Here is a 23,487-nt window from a genome sequence, read left to right as displayed (position 1 = left end):
ACCAAAAGATCTTTTTAAAGATGACCCCAAATAATTCTACAATTCATTTCTAAGTTTAATTAAACTGTATTCATACTTCTCACTCAATTCGTGTATTAAGGATTTATAATTTTATGCATCACTTATATCTAATTTTTATTTTTAACAGAGTCGACACTTGTTTTTATAAATAACAAAGAAAACTTTAAAAAGTAGTCAAACAAGGCTGCCAATGCCTTTCCACTTTGTCGATGAATTCCATCGGAGCACAGAAATATGGTTGAGGTTGACTTCAACCCTTTCGTTACGCCCCAAGGCCGTCAACCGTCCGAGTTCAAAGGGTACTTCCGGCAATCCAAAATCTAGTGGCATTACAGCAAATAAATAGAAACCCAAGCCCGGTTCCAGAATCCCCTTCTCGATCCGATCTCTCTCTTCCTCTCCCCCTCTCTTCCCCTCCCTCTCTCTCTCCGATGGCCTTTTCTCGCTCGTTACAGAGTCCCAGTTGGCTTCCAGGGGCCACTGCCATATCGAATTCCATCCACCCTCTCTGATTTTCCACAAAGATTCACTTTGCTTACTCGCAAAAATCCAATGGGTCTTTCTCAATTCTTTCCCTCCATCGATTGGGAGCATGAATCCTACCCAGAATATCGAGATTTTGCAGTCCTTCCACTGTTCGCACTCTTCTTCCCCACTGTTCGTTTCTTTCTCGACCGATTTGTGTTTGAGGTAACTCCAATGGGTTATTTTTATGGCATCCTTGCTTTTCCTGGATCGGTCAACTCGGAAGGAGAGCTGTATGCTTCTGATATATATCGATTAGTGTTTTTCAAATACGGGTTTAGTAGTGGATTTTCCAATCTTCATTGCATTTGAACTTGTACTTGTTTAATTGAATAATTTTATGGGTTTTAGTATTGTGTGATGATTGCATGTGAAAATATTCTATGGTGCTGGTTCTATTGTTGTAACTGTGTAAATGTATCTGAGGAAGGTGAGCCCATGCTGAGGATTGGTTATTGTTGTCAGTTAATATATCTGTGTAAATATATTGACTGGCACTGAATAGTCAATATATATTAGTTTGAGCATTTTGTCTCAAATGTAATGTCAGATCCTAGATCTGACAGGAGAATTCTCAAGTAATTGAGAAAGAGTGAGGCAGGAAAATGAGGGGGAAGGTTCGAGAGAAAGAGAGAGAGTTGAGGAGGGAATTCAATTGTTTCAATTGATTTCTCATGCTTTGTAATGGCTGAGTCAGTTCCTTTTATACTGATCCACTGCCAGATTGGTCGCCAAAAAGGGTTACCAATCCAATACAACTTTCACCACTTGCCATGCTGGAACATTCCTCCAGCTATGCAGTGTACTATTTTATTTATAATGCCTAATAGCCTAATCATGTGACATGTAATAGAATTGATTCAATTGAACAGAGAATTACGGATTTTCTTTGTAGAATGCTTAGTTAATTAAGTTTTGATGCTCTCCTGCGGTTTCTCTAGGCAACCTGTAATAATCATAAGCATTTGGTTGGTTTTATACCTTTCTTTTTTCATTTGCTTGAGAAAGCACATCGAGGAAGAATTTCTGTTGGGTGGATGGTGCAATAAGATGACATTGTCTAGCTTGTTGAATGGCTGTATTAAGACATAATCGTTTTGATTTTCTTTTTGGGGGGAAAGTTTGAAGTTAAAAGGTCTCAAAGTCAGCCGCAAAAGTATTAAGTTTCTTCTCAAAACACTGGTATGATTCTTCAACATGATAGGAAAAGGGATCTATTCTATCTCTATCTTCAACATCCCAAGGTTAAATTTGTAGCCTTGCTAGCTTTGACAATGAAACTCTTTAAAGAATAGACCCAAGCTCTCTCTCTCTCTCTCTCTCTAAAAGCTACATGGTTTTGCCTTAAAATCTCCATGCTCTTGCTGAATAGGCTTTGGGTAGGAAAGGTCATTGGGTTGGTGTTACGTGGAGCCATGGACTCTTCCATTCCTTCTCGTGCACCCTTATAAAGGAAACTTACATTTGGCAGAAAGTTGCCGGGGCTCTCACATGGATGAGCGATAGAATGACAATGTTTTCTTTAAGATGACCTTAGTTTGCATTAAATAAGAAGGGAGCTTATTCAGAATATTATACAATACACATCAAACAATTAAATGCTCTTAATGTCCCAATGTACATATGTCCAACTTTGTGCCATTTGTTTAGAATTCATATTGTTTGATGCCACAAGTTTTATGATGGTTATTGGCTACCTCCCTCTTTTATCCAAGCTTGTGACCGCTTCTTGATAGGAATCCATAGGTGATAGAGAAAGACCTAGAAAAACTTAGTGGGAGATATTTATGCATGACGTGATCTATGAGGACTTAGAGAAGATAAGGCCATGGATAGAAATGATTGGCGAGCTAGAATTTATGTGGTCAATCCCACATAATGGGATACAAGCTTGATATGTTGTTGTACTTGTGTCCTATTTTTTGATAGATATTTCAATATTCTAGTACTCAATGTTTAAGAAGACATGGGACGTGGACATATACACAACAGTCAACCATGATGCAAGATAGCATGTAGGTGTGTTTTGGTTAACAACAATCAGCCTTGAAAACAAAGCTGTAGCCTTTAGCAACAATCAGGTACTATAAGCTCACAAATTCAAACATCACAAAAAAATTGGGAGCATGCTGTAATCCCCTCCACTAATTAACTTTGGATATCTCAAGTACAAACAAATAATTAAACGTGTGAAAATAAGGCTCAATTGAATGTTTATGCATGCTGCAAAGGAGAGAGCATCAAGGCAATCAAAGGTTGTTAGGTTTCCAGTCCTTGCCCTTTAAATCAAGGGATAGTGTCATTTTTCTCATAAATGGCAAGTGCTCCATTTACCACACAGGATTAGGTCTTTCATTTGAAGTGCTGCTCCTTATATCTTGTTTAACTTATATGGCCATGGCCCATGGGGACAAGGTCATCTATCTTTTCCTTTTCATTTTTATTTAGTTCATGATAACTGATGACCATCTGTCTCTTCTACCTAATAGCTTTCACAAATCACTAGACTAAGAGTGTACGAAATCTAAAGTTAAAGTTTGTACCGACAGCATGCTAACTGATGGCCCCATAACATACTCTAGAAATTACACAGTTCAAGGACTATCTTCAGGGTACTTATTTTTAAAATAAGATTTTACCAGGGTTGTGGTTTAAATCTAAATAGGAATCAGTGCAGAATGGTGAAAATGGATAAGTGTATCCAATATTTTATTTTATCATAATATCTCTTTAAAGTTAAAAAGGAAGTTCTATTACATGACTGTAAGACCATTTTTATTGTATGGCATGTGGAATGTTGGGTGACTAAGAATAAACACATGCAAAATATGAATGTAATTGAGATAAAGATATTATGATAGATATGTGGTGATACACAAAATGTGGAGAAAGGAAAAATATTTCTTCACTCGTATATGGGAGCTGTACATAGCAGGAATATGTATACAAAAAGGATTCCAATCACAGCCCTAACAGATTTTGATCTCCTAAGAATCATCAATCAACTAAAAAAGGAAACAAAGAAAATCAAAAAACTGTAAATCTCCCTAGCTGTATTCCTAACTGTACATAGCCCAAATAGAGAAGATTTGGGATATAAATGCTGTGATATTTGGACATCTACACTCCCCCTCAAGCTGGGGTGAAGATATTGTTCATCCCAAGCTTGGAACTTAGGTCTTCAAAGCATATCCAAGGCAATGCCTTAGTTAGGATGTCTGCAACCTGAGAACTTGTTGGTGTGTAGACTAGCTTGATGACATTCCCTTCAATTTTCTATTTGATGAAGTGACAATCAATTTCCACATGCTTAGTGTTAAAAGTTGTCTCAAGTATAGGATATGAAGATCAATAAAAATAGTGTATTTTGAGGGCCAATGAAGTATTAAATAGAAGTTTATTTTCCAATTATGCAATTAGTTATAGTTGGGGGGTTAAACTGTAAATTTGTAATAGTCTTCATTGGGATACCTGCCCACTATTATAAATAGAGGACAAGGGGTAGCAGAGAGGGAGAGAGTTCTCAGTTTTCTGTTTGCTATTCGTAATGAGTACTGTTTGCTAGAGAGATAGCTTTGTAATCTTGGGGGGCAAATTCCTATTGTACTCGGGAAATAGAAGGAAGGGATCTTTGTTGTGTACTGATCATTCATACATATTGAATAAAGAAAGCTGTTCGAGGGGGTGTTTGACTGTTGGATGTAGAACTGGTGTAAACCAATTCGAACTAGGATAAAATTAGCTTCTTGTGGTTTGGGTTTCTCTTGCTTGTTTCTTATTTCTGTTCTGATTTGATTGCATTTAATTTTCTGTTGTTTTGGATTGATTTCAGGTAAGGAGTTGAGAGAATTGGCATTTTGATTTTGGCCCAATATTAATTGAATATTCATTTGTTTAAAGCAATTCCTGTAAATAAGATTGACTGAACTGCCACTGTTAACCAGTATTTTGCTGATGGGATGCTTTGCAATAATAGTTGAAATTATCAGGGGGTCGTCGTGTGGAATGATTATGTCTCTTCTATTGGCCGACGTGAATGTAATAGGCTTTTCATTTTCCCTAACTTCCATTATTGAGTTAATTTGATATGCTTGACGGGCGCAAGCTTTTCAGGAAAAGGAGGAGTCCCCTGCCATAGTTTCGCCACCCGAGATGACATGTATGGGCTGATGAACTAGTTCATTATCCAGAGAAGGATTCTCTCTGTAATCCCTTCCTCTCTTGCTGTCTCTGATTTGATTTCTCCTGCCCTTCTTGTCTCCCTTCTCCTCTATGAGGCTCCCTGTCTCTCCTCTGTACATACATTCGAAGATGTCCTTCACGAACTAGCATCTCAATCTGATCTCTCAACTCTCGGCACTGATCAATGGAATGACCATGAGTCCTGTGATAACTGTAATATTCTTCTTTATTCTTCCCCATGGGATGGTTAACCTTTTTCGAGAGTCTAATGAGACCTAACCCCTCTATGGTTGCAAGTATGGCCGACTAAGGTTGGAGGAGTTTGGTGTAATGGTGGAATTGGGGATGAGGTACATCTTATCCCTTAACCTGATCGGAGTCTTCTTCAACATCACGTTCTTTCCTTTTCCGCTCTTTATCCTCATTCCCTCTTACAGCTCTCATAACTTCTATATGGAGCACGTATTTGTTTGTCCTAGGAAACAAATCTGCTAGGGATGTTGGTGGGTCCAAAGATAATGATTCTTGTAAGGAAGTTAGTCGTGTTCCTTGTAACATAGCAGATACTGCCATTTCAATTGGTAAATCACGGATCCCAAGAGTAGCATTACAAAATTTGTCCATATACTGACGCAGAGTTTCTTTATTTCCCTGCCGAATACTGAGTAAGTATGTAGCGTCCTTCTTTCTCCGTCTGTTAATTACAAAGGCTTTAATGAATTTTGTTCTAAGCTGTCCAAATGAAGAGATAGAGGCCTCAGGTAAACTATTAAACCATGTGCGGGCATACCTCAACAAAGTTAGGTAGAAGGCTCGGCACATTATGTCATCATCCCATCCGTGCAATAGCATTAACGACTCGTAGTTTTGAATGTGATCATAAGGATCATCCTTGTCGGAATAGAGGGAAACTTGGGGCATCTTGAATTTCCTAGGTAGTGGCTTCTGCAATATATCCGCAGTAAAGGGAATTTTTTTGCATTGTTGTTCCTCTGCGGCCAGGATTAGTTTCCTCCGTTCAAGTACCTCTTCAATTACCTTTTTCATGTCATCCCATATACTTGCTGCTGTTTGGTTATCTTGTCTTCCCCCCGTTGCCGTATGGGCCACGGTTTCATGGTACCTCCCCTTTTGTGGGCTCCTCGCCCTGTCCTCCTTTCACGGATTATCATTTCTTTTGGGTGCAACATGGAGATTCTTCCTTGGTGGTGGTGATCTCAGCCTATTCTCCCAGCGAGGAGAAGACCGAGAATGAGAGTCGGGGGTGGCTTCCCGATAGGAATTGGCTCCCAAATCAGGCTGAGATTCATGTGGCTACATAGGTTTCGGCATAAACCTTCTCAAGGTATCGAGCAATGTCGCTCCAGGCATCATGCTTTGGAGTATCCCAGCCATGTCCTGAAGTGCTTGCATACCTTCAACATGTTGTTGTCTTAAGGCCCCATACTCATCCCACAGGACCATACGCGGTGGTTGTTGCGAAGTCCCAGCTTAATTAGTGGGGTGTGCTTGTGAGTCGATGTTAAGCGAAGGCAGGGCTAGCTGGTACCCCACCTGTGGATTTAGGGGGGTAGTGCGAGCATCTCTTTGTAGCTGAGAGTCTGGAGAAGATGGAGGTGCTCCATGTGGGTGAAAGTCCTGTAGAGGAGGGTGCGCTCCTTGTTGCCGAGAGTCTCGTGGAGGTGGGCGTGTTTCTACTCCTTGAGAGAGAGTTCATCGATGTCCACGGGTGTTTGCCATACTTTAAATTGACTTTTTGTCCTTCTTCCCACAGACGACGCCAATTGTTGTTGCCAAAATACAACAATCTATTTTTAATTGTGGGAGAATACAATTTGTGTGTGGTTTCAAGGTTCAAGTTCTCTTAGGTCTTGTCACATTTTGAACTCGTCACATTTTAGACTTTCGTTACATTTTGGACTCTCGTTACATTTTGGACTCTCATCACATTATAAAGTCTTGGCGCATCTTGGAGTCTCAGCGTATTTTGGAGTCTTGGGGCCGTGAGGTGCCTGCCCACTCAATTTTCTATGAACCTTTCTTCATTTGCTGGGCATATCAACTGGTTTTTGGGAGCTAGGAGTAAGTCTAGCAGTGTTAAGACCAATCCGGGTAAGGTGCACTGTTGATGTGATGTTTAAAAGTTTGTGTCATGACCCAAGGGTAATTAGAAGAGCAATAATGTAATTAGTTACCTTAGTTTTTAGGAGCTATTTCTGTTATTCTGTTATAGCACATAGGGTTGTTATTCTAGATGTTTCTTTCAGTTGTATAGCCTATAAATAAGCTCAAATATGTAGAGAAGAGTATGCTTGAATTGATTAAATGAATATTCTCATTTCTCTCTCTTGAATTCTCTCAATTTCCCTCTCTTTCTCTCGGTTCTCCCTAATTTCCCTTTCTGTTCTATTCTTACCTAAATTCCTCCCTATTTCTTTCGATATAACTTCCCCAATTTCTTCCAATTACCTTTTAAATCTATCATAAACTCTAGGTTCGTAACAATTTGGAACCTTTGGGATTAAGAAATAACATTAAGTATGGATTTGGTTTATGGTGGAGTGTGCTTGGACACCATGAAGAGACCAATTATATTGATGTTAGGAATATATTTATTAGGGAAATCCTTGAGAAGGAGGAATCAATCCTAATAAAAGTTGCAGGTATAGAATGCAGTTGAAATGTTATCCAAGGGTGTTCCATTGTCAAAATTTATAGCATCATTTGAAAATTTCTTAATGTTTGTTGTTGTGTTTTGAATGATCAGGTATGTCAAACATTCCTAGAGGTGAGCAGGTCAAGTTCATCTATTGGAAGGCCAAGCCTTGAATGGATGAAGGTTGGAGTATACTCAAGACAATGGTGGAAAATTGTTAAAAGTTGTCCCGAGTATAGGATAAGAAGATTAGTAAAAACAGTGTATTTTGAGGGCCAATAAAGTATTAAATAGAAGTTTATTTCCCAATCATGCAATTAGTTATTGTTGGGGGGTTAAACTGTGAATATGTAATAGTCTTCATTGGGATATCCCCCCACTATTATAAATAAAGGACAAAGGGTAGCAAAGAGGGAGAGAGTTCTCAGTTTGCTGTTTGTAATGAGTACTATTTGCTAGAGAGATAGCTTTGTAATCTTGGGGGGCGAATTCCTGTTGTACTCAGGAAATAGAAGGAAGGGATCTTTGTTGTGTACTGATCATTCATACATTTTGAATAAAGAATGCTGCTCGAGGGGGTGTTTGACTGCTAGATGTAGAACTGGTGTAAACCAATTCGAACTAGGATAAAATTAGCTTCTTGTGGCTTGCGTTTCTCTTGCTTGTTTCTTATTTTTGTTTTGATTTGATTGCATTTAATTTTCTGTTGTTTTGGATTGATTTCGGGTAAGGAGTTGAGAGAATTGGCATTTTGAAATATTGTTTGAGTTGTCTAAAGAGCTCTTAATCATAACACTTAGTTCTGTCATGGCACACAGGGTTCTTGGCAATACTGATGGTAGATTGGTTGTCATAGAAGAGTTTCATAGGGTTTTCGGTCTTAACTTCAAGTTCTTCAAGTCATCTTTTTATCCAAATCCCTTCACAAATACCATATGCCATGGCGTGGAATTCTGCTTCTGTGTTATTTCTGGAGACCACCGATTGTTTTTTACTTCTCCAAGTAACAAGGTTGCCCCACACATAGGTGCAATATCCAATGTAGACCTTCAATTTGTGATTGAACCAATCCAATCTCTGTCGCTATATATTTCTACCCCTTGATTGGAACCCTTCTTGAAGAAGAGACCCTTTCTTGGAGTTAGCTTCAAGTATCTCAAGATTCTATAAACTACCTCCATATGTTCTTCCCTTGGATCACTCATGAATTGGCTCACAACACTAATTGAAAAACAGATGTTTGGTCTAGTGTGAGAAAGATATATGAGTCTATGAACTAACCTTTGATACCGACCATTATCAACTGGAGCACCCTTCTCTTCCTTTTTGAGCTTGGTGGTGGCTTCCATTGGAGTGTTAGCTGGTTTATCCCACATTCCTCTAACAAATCCAAGACATATTTTCTTTGAGACACAAAGATTTTATTGCTAGATCTAGCCACCTCCATTCCTAGGAAATATCGGAGACTTCCTAAGTCTTTAATCTCAAACTCTTTGGCAAGGGTTCTCTTTAGACCAACCACTTTTTATGTGAAATCACCAATGACAATAACATCGTCAACATATATAATCAAGATGGACATTTTACCTTCAAATGACCTTTTCATGAATAGTGCATGGCCGGCTTGACATTGGAAGTAGCCGTGAAGCATCACCACTCTTGTAAACCTCTCAAACCATGCTCTTAGTGACTGCTTGAGATCTTATAGTGATCTTTTTAACTTGCACACTTGATTCTTTGTAGCTTGAGTCTCAAAACCTGGGTGAATTTTCATATACACTTTTTCTTCTAGGTCACTATTTAAAAATGCATTCTTCACGTCAAGTTGAAATAGTGACCAGTTTAAGTTTGTTGCTAGAGACAAGAGAACTCGAATAGTAGATGTTAGCCACAAGTGCAAAGGTTTCTTGGTAGTGAATACCATAAGACTGGGTGAAATCTTTTGCAACAAAACGAGCTTTATACCTGTCAACACTTCCATCTTCCCTATACTTTACTGGGAAAATCCATTTGCATCCAATTGGGTTTTTACCTAAAGGCAAATTGGTGACTTCCCATGTTTGATTCTTTTCTAGAGCACGCATCTCATCCAAAGTTAATGACTTCCATGAGGGATCCTTGAGAGCTTCTTGTATGGTGGTGGGGACTAGAATTGTATCCAAATTGATAACAAATGCTTGGAAGTTTGGTGAGAGACTCTTGTAAGAGATGAAATTATGAAGAGGATGTTGCGTGCATGATCTCACTCTCTTCCTTAGGGCAATTAGCTAACTCAAATCATTCTCAGGTGTCTCGTTAGGAATATTTTTAGAAAGAGTGTTACTTTTATTCATTGAATCCGGATTGGGCTCTTGGTCAGGTTCGGTCAGTGATTATGGTTCTCCTTGATGTTGAGCATTTCTGTTCCTGGAGTAGACATGAAACTCTATATTTGTTGGTAAGTTTACTTCGGCAGGGTTAGACTCAGGTTGAGGGGTAGCACTTTGGGTTTCAGGCAGTTGGACTGTTGTGGGAGTTTCGGTGACACTAGGATTGGGAGACAAGAATGTAAGAGGAGTATGATTAGAAAGATTCACAACATCCCAAGACTGACATTTTTACGTAAACTCACTAAGCACTTTGGGTAGCTAGAATGTTGTGGGAGTTTTGGTGACACTAGGATTGGGAGACAAGAATGTAAGAGGATTATGATTAGAGAGGTTCCCAACATCCCAAGATTGGCATTCATGCATAAACTCACTATTCCCCTAAATGGTAGGATTGGGATAAAAGGGGTGATTCTCAAAGAAAGTAACATCCATAGAATAGTAGTACTTTCTTGTAGAAGGGGAAAAACACTTATATCCTTTTTGAATGGGTGAGTATCCTAGAAAAATACACTTGATAGCCCGAGGATCGAACTTTTCGTGATTATGAGGTCATATGAATGTGGATGAAGATTGAACATCTGAAAAGTTTTAAGTGGAATGGTGGACACAAACTGAGAATGTGGGTAGACTTTTAGGTGTGCTTGGGGAGGAGTTTGGAATTTAAGGACTCAAGAAGGCATTCGATTAGTCAGGTAGGTGGTTGTGAGAATGACACCCCCCCAAAAATGTATAAGAAAATTGGTTGAAAACAAGAGAAATTAGGCAACTTCAAGAAGGTGTCTATTTATCCGTTTGACAATACCATTTTGATGAGTGTCGACATAAGAACTTTGATGGATAATTCCTTAGCTCAAAAGATAATCATGTAGAGCAGAGTTGAAATATTCTTTTGCATTGTCTATCCTTAGAATTTGAATTTTGGTATGAAACTAAGTTTGAATCATGACATTGAAATTTTTGAAGACTTGATCAACCTCATACTTTTCTTTGAGAAGGAATACCCATGTTAATCTAGTGTGGTGATCAATGAATGACACAAACTAGCGAGATCCCAAAACATGTTTTGTGTGAGAGGGTCCCCACCCATCACTATGAACCATAGCAAATGGACATGAGGGTTTATATAACTGATTTGGAAATGAATTGCAAATATGCTTTGAAAATTGACACGTCTCACATTAAAACAAATTGGAATTTTTATTCTTAAATAACAAAGGGAACAACTTTTCTAGGTATGCAAAATTCAGATGCCCTAATTGAAAATGCCAAAACATGGCTTGATTATCTGAATTGGGAATGGAAACATTGAAAGAACTTCGAAAACCTAGATTACCAACTTGTAGAGCTTGTCCATGTGGGGAATTAATGCTTGTGAGTAGGTACAACCTCGAACACTGTTCAGCACTGTTAATCGTCCTCTTTGAAGCCAAATCTTGAAATTCACACAAATTTTTGAAAACATTGGTGACAATTATAATCTTGAGTAAATTTGCTAATGGATAATAAATTACAATCTAAATTTGGAACAAACAACATTGAGTGAAGGGTGAAATTCTCGGTTAACTTCATTGTTCCTACTCTAGCCACTTGTGATTGTGTTCCATCAGGAATGCGAACAATCCACTTTTCTTCGCAAGGACTGATTTTAGTGAATAGCCTTGAGTCTCCAATCATATGGTTTGAAGCTCTGGAATCTGTAATCCACACAGTTGAATTGTTGCTTTTAACATTGAGGGCATGGATGATGTTACCTTTATGAGCCATGGTTTCTGTTGCAATGATCGAAGAGGAGAGGCTGCTTTGTGGTTGGCTAAAAACTTTCTAGAGAAATTCCATTTGTTCTTTGCTAAAGAGGTGGAGTTGGTCCTTTCTTTCGAATTCACCGTGTTCCCCTTCTTTCTCTTCGGTTTGCTGACTTCATGTTCATTGGTTTACCGTGTAAATCCCAGCACTTGTCCTTCTTGTGACTAAGTTTATGACAATACTCACATTTTGGCCAATCCTTCTTCTATTTATCATGGTTTGATGCGGGTTGACTCACACGGGCAACAACTTGTGGGGATGGATTTTGGGTCCCCAACATGACTTTCTTTCTACTCTCTTCCTATCTCACTTTGGCAAAGGCTTCTTGAAGGCTTGGGGTTGGTCTCGTAGACAGGATTCTTCCATGAATATGTCATGAACCTAGGGTTTAACCTAGGATCAATTTAGGAATTGGATGAATCTAAGGCCAAGAACATAAGGGAATTAGAGGGGAATTTGAAAGAATGAGGGAGAGATTAGAAGTGTTAGGGGGATTAGAAGAATATAAGGGAAAGAGATGAAGATCAAGAAAGAAAGGGGAGAGAATTTGGGAAGGAGAAAACATATTCAATTCTTTAATTTTTGGATAAAGAAACAAACCCATTACAACAACCTTATATAGGCATATTTTCCTTGTAATAGTCTAGCACATGATCCCATGTGCTTCTACCCACTTGCTAATATATCCCTAACAAACTATTATACCATATTACAATAATACCCCTTTATTGCTCAGGGTCATGACAATTCCTCTCGAGAGAGAGTTCTTGTCCCCAAGAACTTGCAACAAGTAGCCATGGCTCTTCATCCAATTCTGGCATTCTCTATCTGGTTCATCCTTTTTTCCTTCTTCCTTCTTCTAGGTCTCTTCTTCTTCATTTTTAGGTTCTCAATTGAAACAAAAATGATAATCATTATAGACAAAGCTGCATCTTCCTCCAAAGAGTAACATACTATTTCCCTTGGGTTTGCAATAGCTATCAAATTAAGGTTGCTAGTACCCATAGTCTGGGGATCCAACATAATGCCAAAACCTGTCAATGTGTCCACATCAAATACCTTCAATGAATTTAGTCGCTCCTTGTCGCAGGTAGCAGCTGAAATCTGCAACCCTACAACCTTCAAATGTCGATCATTCCGAAACTCTAACCGACCAGCTACCACATATGCTCCCCTCTTCTCATCATCTGCAAAATTAGCAGCAACACAGTGGCATCATTTAGGATCAGCAAGTCTTCCTTCTGCTGGTGCTGTCTTCCTCTTATCTTTTGATAAAGAACCCTCCAAGTTATCTAATCCTTCAGTCGATGCATTAGAATGCCAAGGGTAACAAGTTGGCCAAGTGACCAAATACTTCCCAGCTTTCCTCTTGCAACCTTTTGGTAATTGCCCTTTGATGTATTAATTCTTCTTCTATCTTGTCAATCTTAGTCAAATAATTTTTTTCCAACTCCAAAAACTCTTGGTTGCCTTCTGTTATCTCTGTCATCCAGGTAGCTGCATCATTTAGCTCTAGTTTTGGCCTTCCATGAGTATCATTTGGAACATCCTCATTGGGAACTTCATTTCCAAAGGAACCATTGTGTTCCTTTAATTCTCCTTTCGCATCTACTGTCCTATCCACCTGATTGTTATCGATTCTCTTTGGATAATGCCAGTCATCCTTCTTGTCATTGTTGCTGAAATCAAAATGCTTCTTTTTCTGCCTAAAATCTAAAGTAAGCAATGAATCGCTCTTCCATAATCTTGATTTCTCCTTCGGCTGCTCCATTTTTAGGAAGTCCTCTTTATTAAAACTTCCATGATAATCCTCAAAGAATTCTACAGGGAAGCTGTAATGATATTTTTTAGTAAGTATTATTGCAAATTCCTACAATTGTTCATGTAGCATTTGGCCGAATTCCTTATGTTTCTTGTTTTTCCTAGCTGAAAATACAGCATTCTTTTGCTGCCCTTGAGACTCCATTTGTCTCATGCATGAACTGCTCTCCATGGTCGACTTCTCACCAACAGAACACTTACTAGCAGCCTAGAATTTGATTGTAATTATCACCTGAAATTACTGCTCCGTTATGATCGATGAAGTCGGATCGAAATTACCGCAAAGGAGCGCTGGAATTCACAGCCACGAATCACCCATTCAAACTCACCTTCAACAATCCACTCCCAGCTGCTCCAAGCTTTGCTAGAATCAGTTACCGAAATTGTTGGGATTCTTGGCCGAGATCCAAGACCTATTCTGCCACGTTCAGAGCCACCAAGAACAGGTCAGAGGACTCGCCTAACCTACTTCACTTCCCAATGACAAACAAGAATTGCTAAACTTCCATCGAACCAACTTTGATCACCCTGTCACGGACAAGGGCAAGGGCGCCTATTAGTCGAAGAGGTGATATTGTAATAAAGGTGGTAGGCAGTTAGAGTATAGAAGTGTGTAGAAGCTGGTAGTTAGTAGCTTGTAATTCAAATGATTGACGTCTCCTTGAGGAGGGTATATAAGCCAGCTTATACCGCTGAAGCGGGGCATCTTGAAATACAATTGAATCACATTTTCCCCATTATTCTCTCTCGACTCTCTCTAGCTCTCTCTCTCTCTCTTTATCTCTCCCCCTTGAATTTCATCCTCTTCGGATCTTACACTCTCGCGCAATTCATTCTGAATTGCAGGAGAAATCATTGCCAGATTAGAGATCTGACAATTTGGTATCAGAGCACGTTCGTGGGCGAGCGGGAGGGCCATGGCAGACGGAACTAGGATGAAGCATATGGAAGCGCAACTCCAGCAGGTGACAGCATCAGTATCGAAGATGCAGAACCAGATGGAGACATTTGAAAATTCAGTGGAAAGAAGGATCGATGGAGCGGTGAACTTATAGCGGGAGGAGAGTCGATCATAGACTGCTCGATTAGAGGAGCAGATGAGAGAACAGAACCAAACTCTCCGGGATCACATGCATCAGTTTATGTTGATGCTTTCACGCCAAACTCAGGTACGAATCTCTCCTGAGTTCCCTCCAAGGGAGCATTCGAAACCGATCCTAAATGATCTAGGGGGTAATAGCAGATCGAAGGGATCTACAGGACTGGAAACAGAGCAGCCAATGATGGAAGAAAACGCGAGTGTCAAGAGATCGGGTGTAGCACAAGGATCAAACCAGAGTGGGTCGTTGATGCCGTATATGGAGATTCCTTTATTTGATGGCCAGAATCCGCGATGGTGGGTGAGGCGTTGTGAGAGAGTGTTTCATCTCTATAATGTGGCCGAACAATAGAAGGTAACAATTGCTACGACCTACCTTAACGATGTGGGGGATGCATGGTACCAGGGGTGGATGGGAGTGAAAGACGAGTGCTCTTGGGAAGAATTTGTGGAAGATTTGGGGAGAAAGGAATGTTAGACGTAGTAGAAGAATTTAATAAACTGAAACAAGGAGGATTTGTGTAGGTCTACCAACAAAGGTTTGAGGAATTGAAGGCCCTCATGTTGATCTCCAATCCCACACTTACCGAGGGTTACTTTGTATCAAGTTTCATTAGCGGCTTGAGCGAAGAAATCCGCCCCATAGTGAAACTGTTTCAATCCAAAACAGTACAGTAGGTTACGGAGTGCGCTAAGCTACAAGAGCTAGTGGTAGAGGCATTATCAAAGAAGCAGAAAGGGGTGAGTAGAGGATGGCAGGTGCCTATGCAACAGAGTAACAAGGGGTGGAATTTGGAAGGAGGAACAGGGGGACCAAACGGTAAGGCGTTAGCTCTACCAGCTCCATCCCCATTGTTTGGGAACAATTTGAGAGAACAGAGGAGGCTAGCAGGACTTTGCTTCAGGTGTGGAGACCAGTACACTCCAGGCCATCAATGCAAACGCCAACTGCTGCTACTAAAAGGAACAAAAGATGGGGAAGAAGAGGTTGAAGAAGCAAAGACCCAAGAGAACGAAGGAGAAGAAGAGAAAATGGAGATTTCCCTCCATGCTCTAAGGGGAGCATCCACAAGTAAAATCATAAAAGTAGATGGTAAGGCACAGGAGGACGACCTGTCTATACTCATTGATAGCGGAAGCACACATAGCTTCCTAGATGAAAGAGTAGCTAAGAGGCTCCATTGTCAACTCACCGAGACCCTTCCATTGTCTGTTACGGTGGCTAATGGACAAAAGGTGATCTATAAGTCTGCGTGTATGGGATTCTGTTGGCAGATGCAGGGGGAAAACTTCGAAGCTGACTTAAGACTTCTCCGGTTAGGAGGCTGCGATATGGTCTTAGGTGTGGATTGGATGAGAGAAGTAAGCTCCATTTGCTTTGATTTTAAGAAAATGGAAGTCCCTTTCGACAAAGGGGAAAAATGAATGACTATCACTGGCAGTGCGGAGGCTAGTACTTTCAAACTTATTTCAGGAAAAAGACTACATAAGCTATTCAAAAGCAAGTGGACTCAGGTGGCTCAATTGTTCTCGATACAAGCAATCGAGCAGGAGGAGGAGGAACCGAACTATGGTGGGAAACTCAAACTAGAAGCAACGAAGAATGGCTTCATTCCCTGGGAGGTAACTCAATTGGACTTACTTGATGAACTCTTAGCTGAATTTAAGGATTTGTTTGAAGAACCGAAAGCTCTACCCCCTCCCAGACCGTTAGACCACACCATAAACCCAATTCCGAGCCGGTTAACATCCGTTCTTACTGGTATCCCCCAAAACAGAAGGTTGGGATTGAATGCATGATTAAAGACATGCTTTATCAATCAGTCATTCGACCCAGCATCAGCCCATATGCCTCCCCTCTTCTCTTAGTCAAAAAGAAGGACGGCAGTTGGCGGTTTTGCATAGATTACCGCCAACTCAACTCCCTTACCATAAAGAATAAGTTCCCTATTCCTATCATAGAAGATCTAGTAAATGAGTTATATGGAGCCAAAGTTTTCTCCAAACCCGACCTCCGTTCAGGATATCATCAAATCCGTAGGAGCCCCCAAGATATCCACAAAATAGCCTTTAGGACTCACCAAGGGCACTACGAATTCTTAGTAATGCCTTTTGGTTTAACTAATGCACCAGTAACTTTCCAAGCCCTCATGAATTAGATATTTGAACCCTATCTTCGCCAATTCATTCTGGTATTCTTTGATGATATCCTAATTTATAGCCCCAGCTTCCCTAAACACATAGAGCACTTACGAATGACCTTGCAAATCCTTCGATTCAATAAGTTGTTCATCAAGAAGTCCAAATATGCCTTTGCACAAACCCAGGTGGAATATCTAGGCCATATTATATCAGAAAAGGGGGGAGCACTGACTCCCAGAAGGTTACAGCAATGAACGCCTGGCTAAGACCGACTAACGTGAAGAGTTTGCGAGGATTCTTGGGCCTTACAGGTTATTACAGGCGATTTGTTAAAAATTACAGCATCATCAACAAGCCATTGACTGAGTTGCTCAAAAAAGAAGGATTCCGTTAGGGTGAAGCAGCTGAAGCTGCCTTTGATTGACTGAAGAAAGCCATGAGTAAGGTTCCTACATTGAACCTCCTTAATTTTAATCAACCGTTTGTATTAGAGACTGATGCCAGCAACTATGGAGTTGGAGCAATGTTGGCTTAGGGAGGAAGGCCCATAGCCTTCATCAGCCAAGCTTTAGCGCCAAAGCACCTTGGCCTTAGTGTATACGAGAAAGAACTATTGGTGGTTTTGATAGTAGTACAAAAGTGGAGGCATTATTTGGAAGGGAGTAAGATCATTATTCGAACTGATCATGAAAGCCTGAAATTCCTATTGCAACAGAAGTTACATACACACCTCCAAAGGAAAGGTATGTCTAAACTCATGGGTTTTGATTACACCATTCAATACAGGAAAGGACACGAGAACAAAGCAGCCAATGCCCTTTCCCGCTGTATGAAGGAGGGAACAACGGCAGCCATGACTTTTGTCATACCAGAATGGCACTTAGAGGTAGCAGCCAGTTACGAGAAAGCAAAATGGACCAAGGATCTAATGGAGCAACTGACACTAGACCCCACGAGCAAACCAGGCTATTCACTAAGGAATGGACTGCTAAGGTACAAAGAGAAGCTGGTAATCGGAGGTGATGAGCTGCTACGAAGGAAGATCCTAATAGCCCTGCATGATTCGCTCGTAGGAGGCCATTTTGGGGTCCAAAGCACATATAACAGAGTATAACAATTATTCTATTGACCAAGGTTGAAGAAAGCAGTACAAAATTACATACAGAGCTGTGACATTTGCAGCTGGTGTAAGCATGAGAACATTCACCCTCCAAAGCTACTGCAACCATTGCCTCGACCAGAGCAAGCATGGTCCAGTATCAGTATGGACTTCGTGGAAGAATTATCTAAGTCAGAGGGCAAAGACTGCATACTAGTAATCGTGGACAGACTCACCAAATACAGCCATTTCTTAAGTCTAGCTCATCCCTTCACAGCCCAAGAAGTGGCGCGAGTGTTCCTAGATCAAGTGGGTAAATTACATGGCTTGCCTCAAATCATTGTGACAGATCAAGACAAAGTCTTCACAAGCTTATTATGGAGGGAGCTCATGAAATCACTCGGCACCAAGCTCCACGTGCCATCAGCATATCATCCGGAAACAAATGGACAGACGAAACGAGTGAATCAATGCCTCGAGACCTACCTTCGGTGTGTGTGCTTAGTGCAGTCCGCAGGGTGGCACAAGTGGCTGCCTTTGGCACAATGGTGGTACAATACCAACTACCACTCGTCCTTGAAAATGACCCCGTTTGAGGCTTTATTCGGCTACAAACCACTACTGCTACCTATCAGTGGAGGCCCCAACTTGGTAGCCATAGTGCATGATTATCTCACTCAGAGGCAACAAGTAATGCGGACTCTAAAGAGAGAATGGGCAAGCGCCCAAAACCGAATGAAGCAATACGCTGACAAGAAACGGAGTGAACGAAACTTCTCAGTTGGGGATCGGGTCTATTTGAAACTAAGGCAAGCACAACTGAAGACTCTCTCCCCCAAGGCAGTGTCCAAACTCAGTCCTAAATTCTATGGTCCGTATGAAGTGTTAGCTTGGGTGGGCACAACTGCATATCGATTACAACTTCCAGCAGAGACTTCCATCCATCCCGCTTTCCACGTCTCTCTCCTTAAACCATCTCCTGGTTCCAACCCGGTGAGTGCAACTCTACCCCCGACTGCTCTAGCATCACAATAGGTAGCTGAGCCTGTAGCTATCGTGGATAAGCGAGTGATATACAAACAAAACCTACCCCTCACGCAAGTGTTAGTTCGCTGGTCCAACCTCCACCCAGAAAACAACACATGAGAGTATTTACCAGACTTACTCCAGCAATTTCCAAGGGTAGTAGGACTCCTATAAACTCTTCTTGAGGACAAGAAGAATCCCAAGGGGAGGGGAATTGTCACGAACAAGGGCAAGGGCGCCTATTAGTCGAAGGGGTAATATTGTAATAAAGGTGATAGGCGGTTAGAGTATAGAAGTATGTAGAAGCTGGTAGTTAGCAGCTTGTAATTCAAATGATTGGCGCCTCCTTGAGGAGGGTATATAACCCAACTCATACCGCTGAAGCAGGGCATCTTGAAATACAATTGAATCACATTTTCCCCACTATTCTCTCTCGACTATCTCTCTAACTCTCTCTCTCTTTATCTCTCCCCCTTGAATTTCATCCTCTTCGGATCTTACACTCCCGCGCAATTTATTCTGAATTGCGAGAGAAATCATTGCCAGATTAGAGATCTAACACACCCTCGAAGCCAATCGACCACTTCAACTGAGGGTTCTTTGTCGCTGAATCACTCCTGGGAGCCGCCGAGAATCACCGGCTCTGAATCTTCAACCAAGATTGCTTAATCTTGGACAACTGCGATCACTTTGGGTATGCCCGCCTCGCCTCGAACTTGGTTCACTTCATGCATGTCACTTCTGACCAGCTTTGCCCTCAATTCTGACCCAAAATCGTCGGAAATTTGTTTGGATGTTAAATGCAACTAACACCCAAGAGTGCTGGAATTCAATTGCAACTGGTCGCCATGGATCGACATCCTCTGGATTGGGTCGCGCTTGTTTATCAACACCGAGCCCAAGTGTAGTTGTCAAAACTCTAGAAGTTGGGTGGAATCTCTTGAGTCACTACTCAATCGGTTCCGCACCGAGTCGTCGAACTCCACCAATCCAAACCCGATGCTGAGATCGCAGGAGCTACTGTTACTATTTGCATGAATTACCGCCAATGAGTGTTGGCTTGGCGACACCTCCGTGAGTTGCCTCCTTTGACTCGTTAAGTTTCGAGAATGGCTTGCTCTGTTTTGATCTGTCCTTCCTTCTTCAGAATTCACACCAAGAGCAGTCAGAAATTAACTGAGGAACGATTGCTCTGTTGAATTCGCCATTGGAACCGTTTGATATATCTCCTAAGATTACAACCTACCTTGCTGTTGAGAACTAAATGACCTTACGGAAGAAACAACCAAGGATGACCGCTCTGATACCAATTTGTCATGAACCTAATGTTTAACTTAGGATCAGTTTAGGAATCAGATGAATCTAAGGCCAAGAACAGAAGGGAATTAGAGGGGAATTTGAAAGAATGAGGGAGAGATTAGAAGAAGTGTTAGGGGGATTAGAAGAATAGAAGGGAAAGAGATGAAGATCAAGAAAGAAATGGGAGAGAATTTGGGAAGGAGAAAACATATTCAATTCTTTAATTTCTAGATAAAAAAAAAAACCCATTATAGCAACCTTATATAGGCATATTTGCCTTCTAATAGCCTAGCACATGCTCCCATGTGCTTCTAACCACTTGCTAAAATATCCCTAACAAACTATTATACCATATTACAATAATATCCCTTTATTGCTCATAGGGTCATGACAAAATATCATCCAAGTTCGTACTTAGAACAATTAAAAACTTGTATAGGTGCTTCTATTCAACAATCTTCTTGTAGTACAATCCTTCGTTTGGGCATTTCCATTTGTCCTCCTCAAACATGTCCAACTGCTACTAATGCCAATTGAGGATGTTGAAGTATTGTCTGACGATAAGATCTCCTTGCCATTGATTGTGAAGAATACACTCAATCTTGAACAACTTCCAAATTTCTACTTGTAAGTATGCTTTCTTCGCAACCTTCCAAATTTTTGTAGCGTTTCGTAGAGGAGAAAATTCTCTCCAATTTCATTCGTCATGGAGTTGAGGAGACATGACATGATTAGGTTGTTCTCTATCTTCCACAATTGAAACGTTGGATAGTTTTGACCATTTAGTTTATGGCCAGTAATGGTGCATGACGTGTTGTCGATGGTTCCCATGTGACTCGGGGGATGATTTTTTATGACGAGGAACCCTTCTCGAAGGCCATGATTTTTCTTGGATTTTAGGTTTCTAGAGGTGGCTCGGAGACTGGGCTATAGCGGAGGAGGCTACAGTGATGGCAAACAATGGCTAGGATGAATAGGAACGACGACAACGGACGATGTCGAAGATGAACAATGGACTGAGGGATTGCCCTAGAACAAGCAATTTCTTTACCTTAGTTGGAGACATAAGAGATATCAACAATTAAGGCCAAAAAAGATAGAGAAAACCCTAATCCTGCTCAAATACCATGTGGAGAAAGGAAAAATATTTCTTCACTTGTATATGGGAGCTGTACATAGCAGAAATATGTATACAAAAAAGATTCCAATCACATCCCTAACAAATTGTGATTCTTTAAGAATCATCAATCAACTAAAAAAGGAAACAAAGAAAATCAAAAAACTGTAAATCTCCTTAGCTGTACTCCTACCTGTACATAGCCTAAATAGAGAACATTTGGGATATAAATGCTGAGACATTCAGACATCTACACAAAAAAATCAGAATTAGAGTTGTAATAAGGTTGGGGTAGCTTTTATTGAAAATAAGATGTGTGAGATATGATTAAGCTATACTGCACATGAGAGAAGAATATTAACAAACACTTGAGGAAACTGAATGGAATAAAAGAAGTTTGTAGCAAAGAAGTAGAGTAAGACTAAAGAAAATTTAGTAACAAATCCTTAGACATAATATGAAATATAACAACCTTATAGTAGATATGGTCATAGATAGGGATGATTAGAAAGAGAGAATCCATTTAGCCGATGCCACCTAGTAGAATTAAGGCTTGTTATGATAATGAGTGTTTTTATTCTAATGAAACATGTGAATAGTCATGGATAGCTAGGGAGGCAAGTAGCACCATTGCAGAACTTCTACAAAAGCACAATATTCTGAGCATGTGGTAAATTTCAATCTAAAACACTAAATTTAAAAGACAACTTCTTTCATTTATGTTCTCAAGCACATATAAAAATGAATTAAAACTTGCAAAATAAAGTTTTTAACAAATGCATGTTGTTACACATCATGTGCAATGCCAATGACTGAGAAACCTGATAGGCTCGCTATTCATTGGATGTATCAAAGACGGCCCAATGGGTAGGGGCAGGAGAGTAAATTGGCTGGCTAGCATAACAACCAGCCATGTGTGTAGGGGTAGAATGAGAAAATCGCTAGGTTGTTACACAACCCAGCAGGTGCGAAACTGAATTCGGTTAGAGGAGGGAAGAGAATATAGGAGATGGAGAAATTGGTAGGGGTAAGAAAATTTTGGATTCAATTCTTAGGGAGAGTTAAGGGCCCCTCGAATACCGAGTTTTTTCCTTGTAATTTGATTGAGGTTAGTGAAATTGAATCCAACTTTAAGTGGTTTCTTTCCTGGTTCGCATCAATTTGGTATCAGAGCATCACCGATCCTGATGGTGAACCTGATGGACCGAGTAGGTGAATTGGAAGGGATGATGGAAGACATGCAACGGGGAGTTGATGCCATGAGGGGTGAGGTTCAATCAGTGGAGAAGAATGTCGCGAACATGCTGGAGCAATTCGCATGGATGAGAACAAGGTGGGGAGAGCAGGAACGGGAGAGGAAGAACACGGAGAAGTTGGGAGAGTAGCCACCGAAATTCATTCAGGATTCCAAGGCGACGCCGGAAATAGGAGTACGACAAGCTGAAGCAGGTGGTTTCGATGGGGGCTGGCGGTCGGAGATCCGTGGATGTCAATTGGAGATGCCTCTCTTCGAAGGCGAAGATCTGGATGATTGGATATTTCGAGCCGAATGATACTTTGCGGTGAACGGGTTAACTGATAATGAGAAGTTGGATACAACAACACTGTGTTTGGAGGGTGTTGCCCTTTCATGGTTCCAATGGGAAGAAAAGAGATGAGAGGTGAGGAATTGGGAGGACTTCAAATTGTTGTTTAGGAGTCATTTCTGACCAGCCCAAGAAGGCTCCGTAAAAAAGAGGTTTCTAGCCCTTCGACAGAAGGGAACTATCATGGAGTACCGCCAATGCTTCGAGACATTGGCACTGCCTCTTGAGAACCTACCGGAAGCCATGTTGGAAGGGCATTTCATAAATAGTTTAAAGCCTAATATCAAGGCCGAGTTGAGGCTAAGGGGCTTGGAGCAAATGATGGATTTAGCTCAACGTACAGAGGAGCGGAATCAAGTGGTTTGGGGAGGCGCGGTTGGATCTGGTTCGAACAAGGGACAGGCCACGCCAAACCCAATTTCGACTTACCAGCGAGGGGGAATTCTGCCACACTCGCAACAACCCCCCAAATCGACAACAGTTAGTCCTACTAATCCATATTGACCACAGGCCAATGGGAGATGGAGTAACCCGCCCTTCAAACAGCTTAGCAAGGTAGAGTGGAAGGCAAAAAGGGATAAGGATTTATATTTTTGATGTGATGAGAAATATACTATAGGCCACAAGTGCAAAAATAAAGAGCTACAAGTGATGATAATAGTCGATCCTACTAATCCATATCGATAACAGTCAGTCCTACTAATCCATATCGACCACAGGCCAATGGGAGATGGAGTAACCC

At 40.8% G+C, this 23,487-nt stretch overlaps 1 protein-coding gene across 1 annotated transcript in view; it reads left to right on the top strand.

Annotated features, from left to right (window-relative positions):
• The first annotated feature begins 384 nt into the window (after nt 1-384).
• Nucleotides 385-23,487, top strand: part of LOC127797405 (ASC1-like protein) — a 31,056-nt gene continuing 7,953 nt past the window's right edge. Inside the window, exon 1 of the mRNA XM_052330271.1 lies at nt 385-711. Within this exon, the coding sequence (XP_052186231.1) occupies nt 574-711 (138 nt within the window). The 5' untranslated portion in view covers nt 385-573. The remainder of the gene's footprint in view (nt 712-23,487) is intronic.

The sequence above is a fragment of the Diospyros lotus genome, chromosome 3 (genome assembly GCF_014633365.1).
Source record: "Diospyros lotus cultivar Yz01 chromosome 3, ASM1463336v1, whole genome shotgun sequence".
NCBI lineage: Eukaryota > Viridiplantae > Streptophyta > Magnoliopsida > Ericales > Ebenaceae > Diospyros > Diospyros lotus.
Note: the sequence above shows the minus strand (reverse complement) of the source record. Positions and strands in the feature narration are given on the sequence as shown.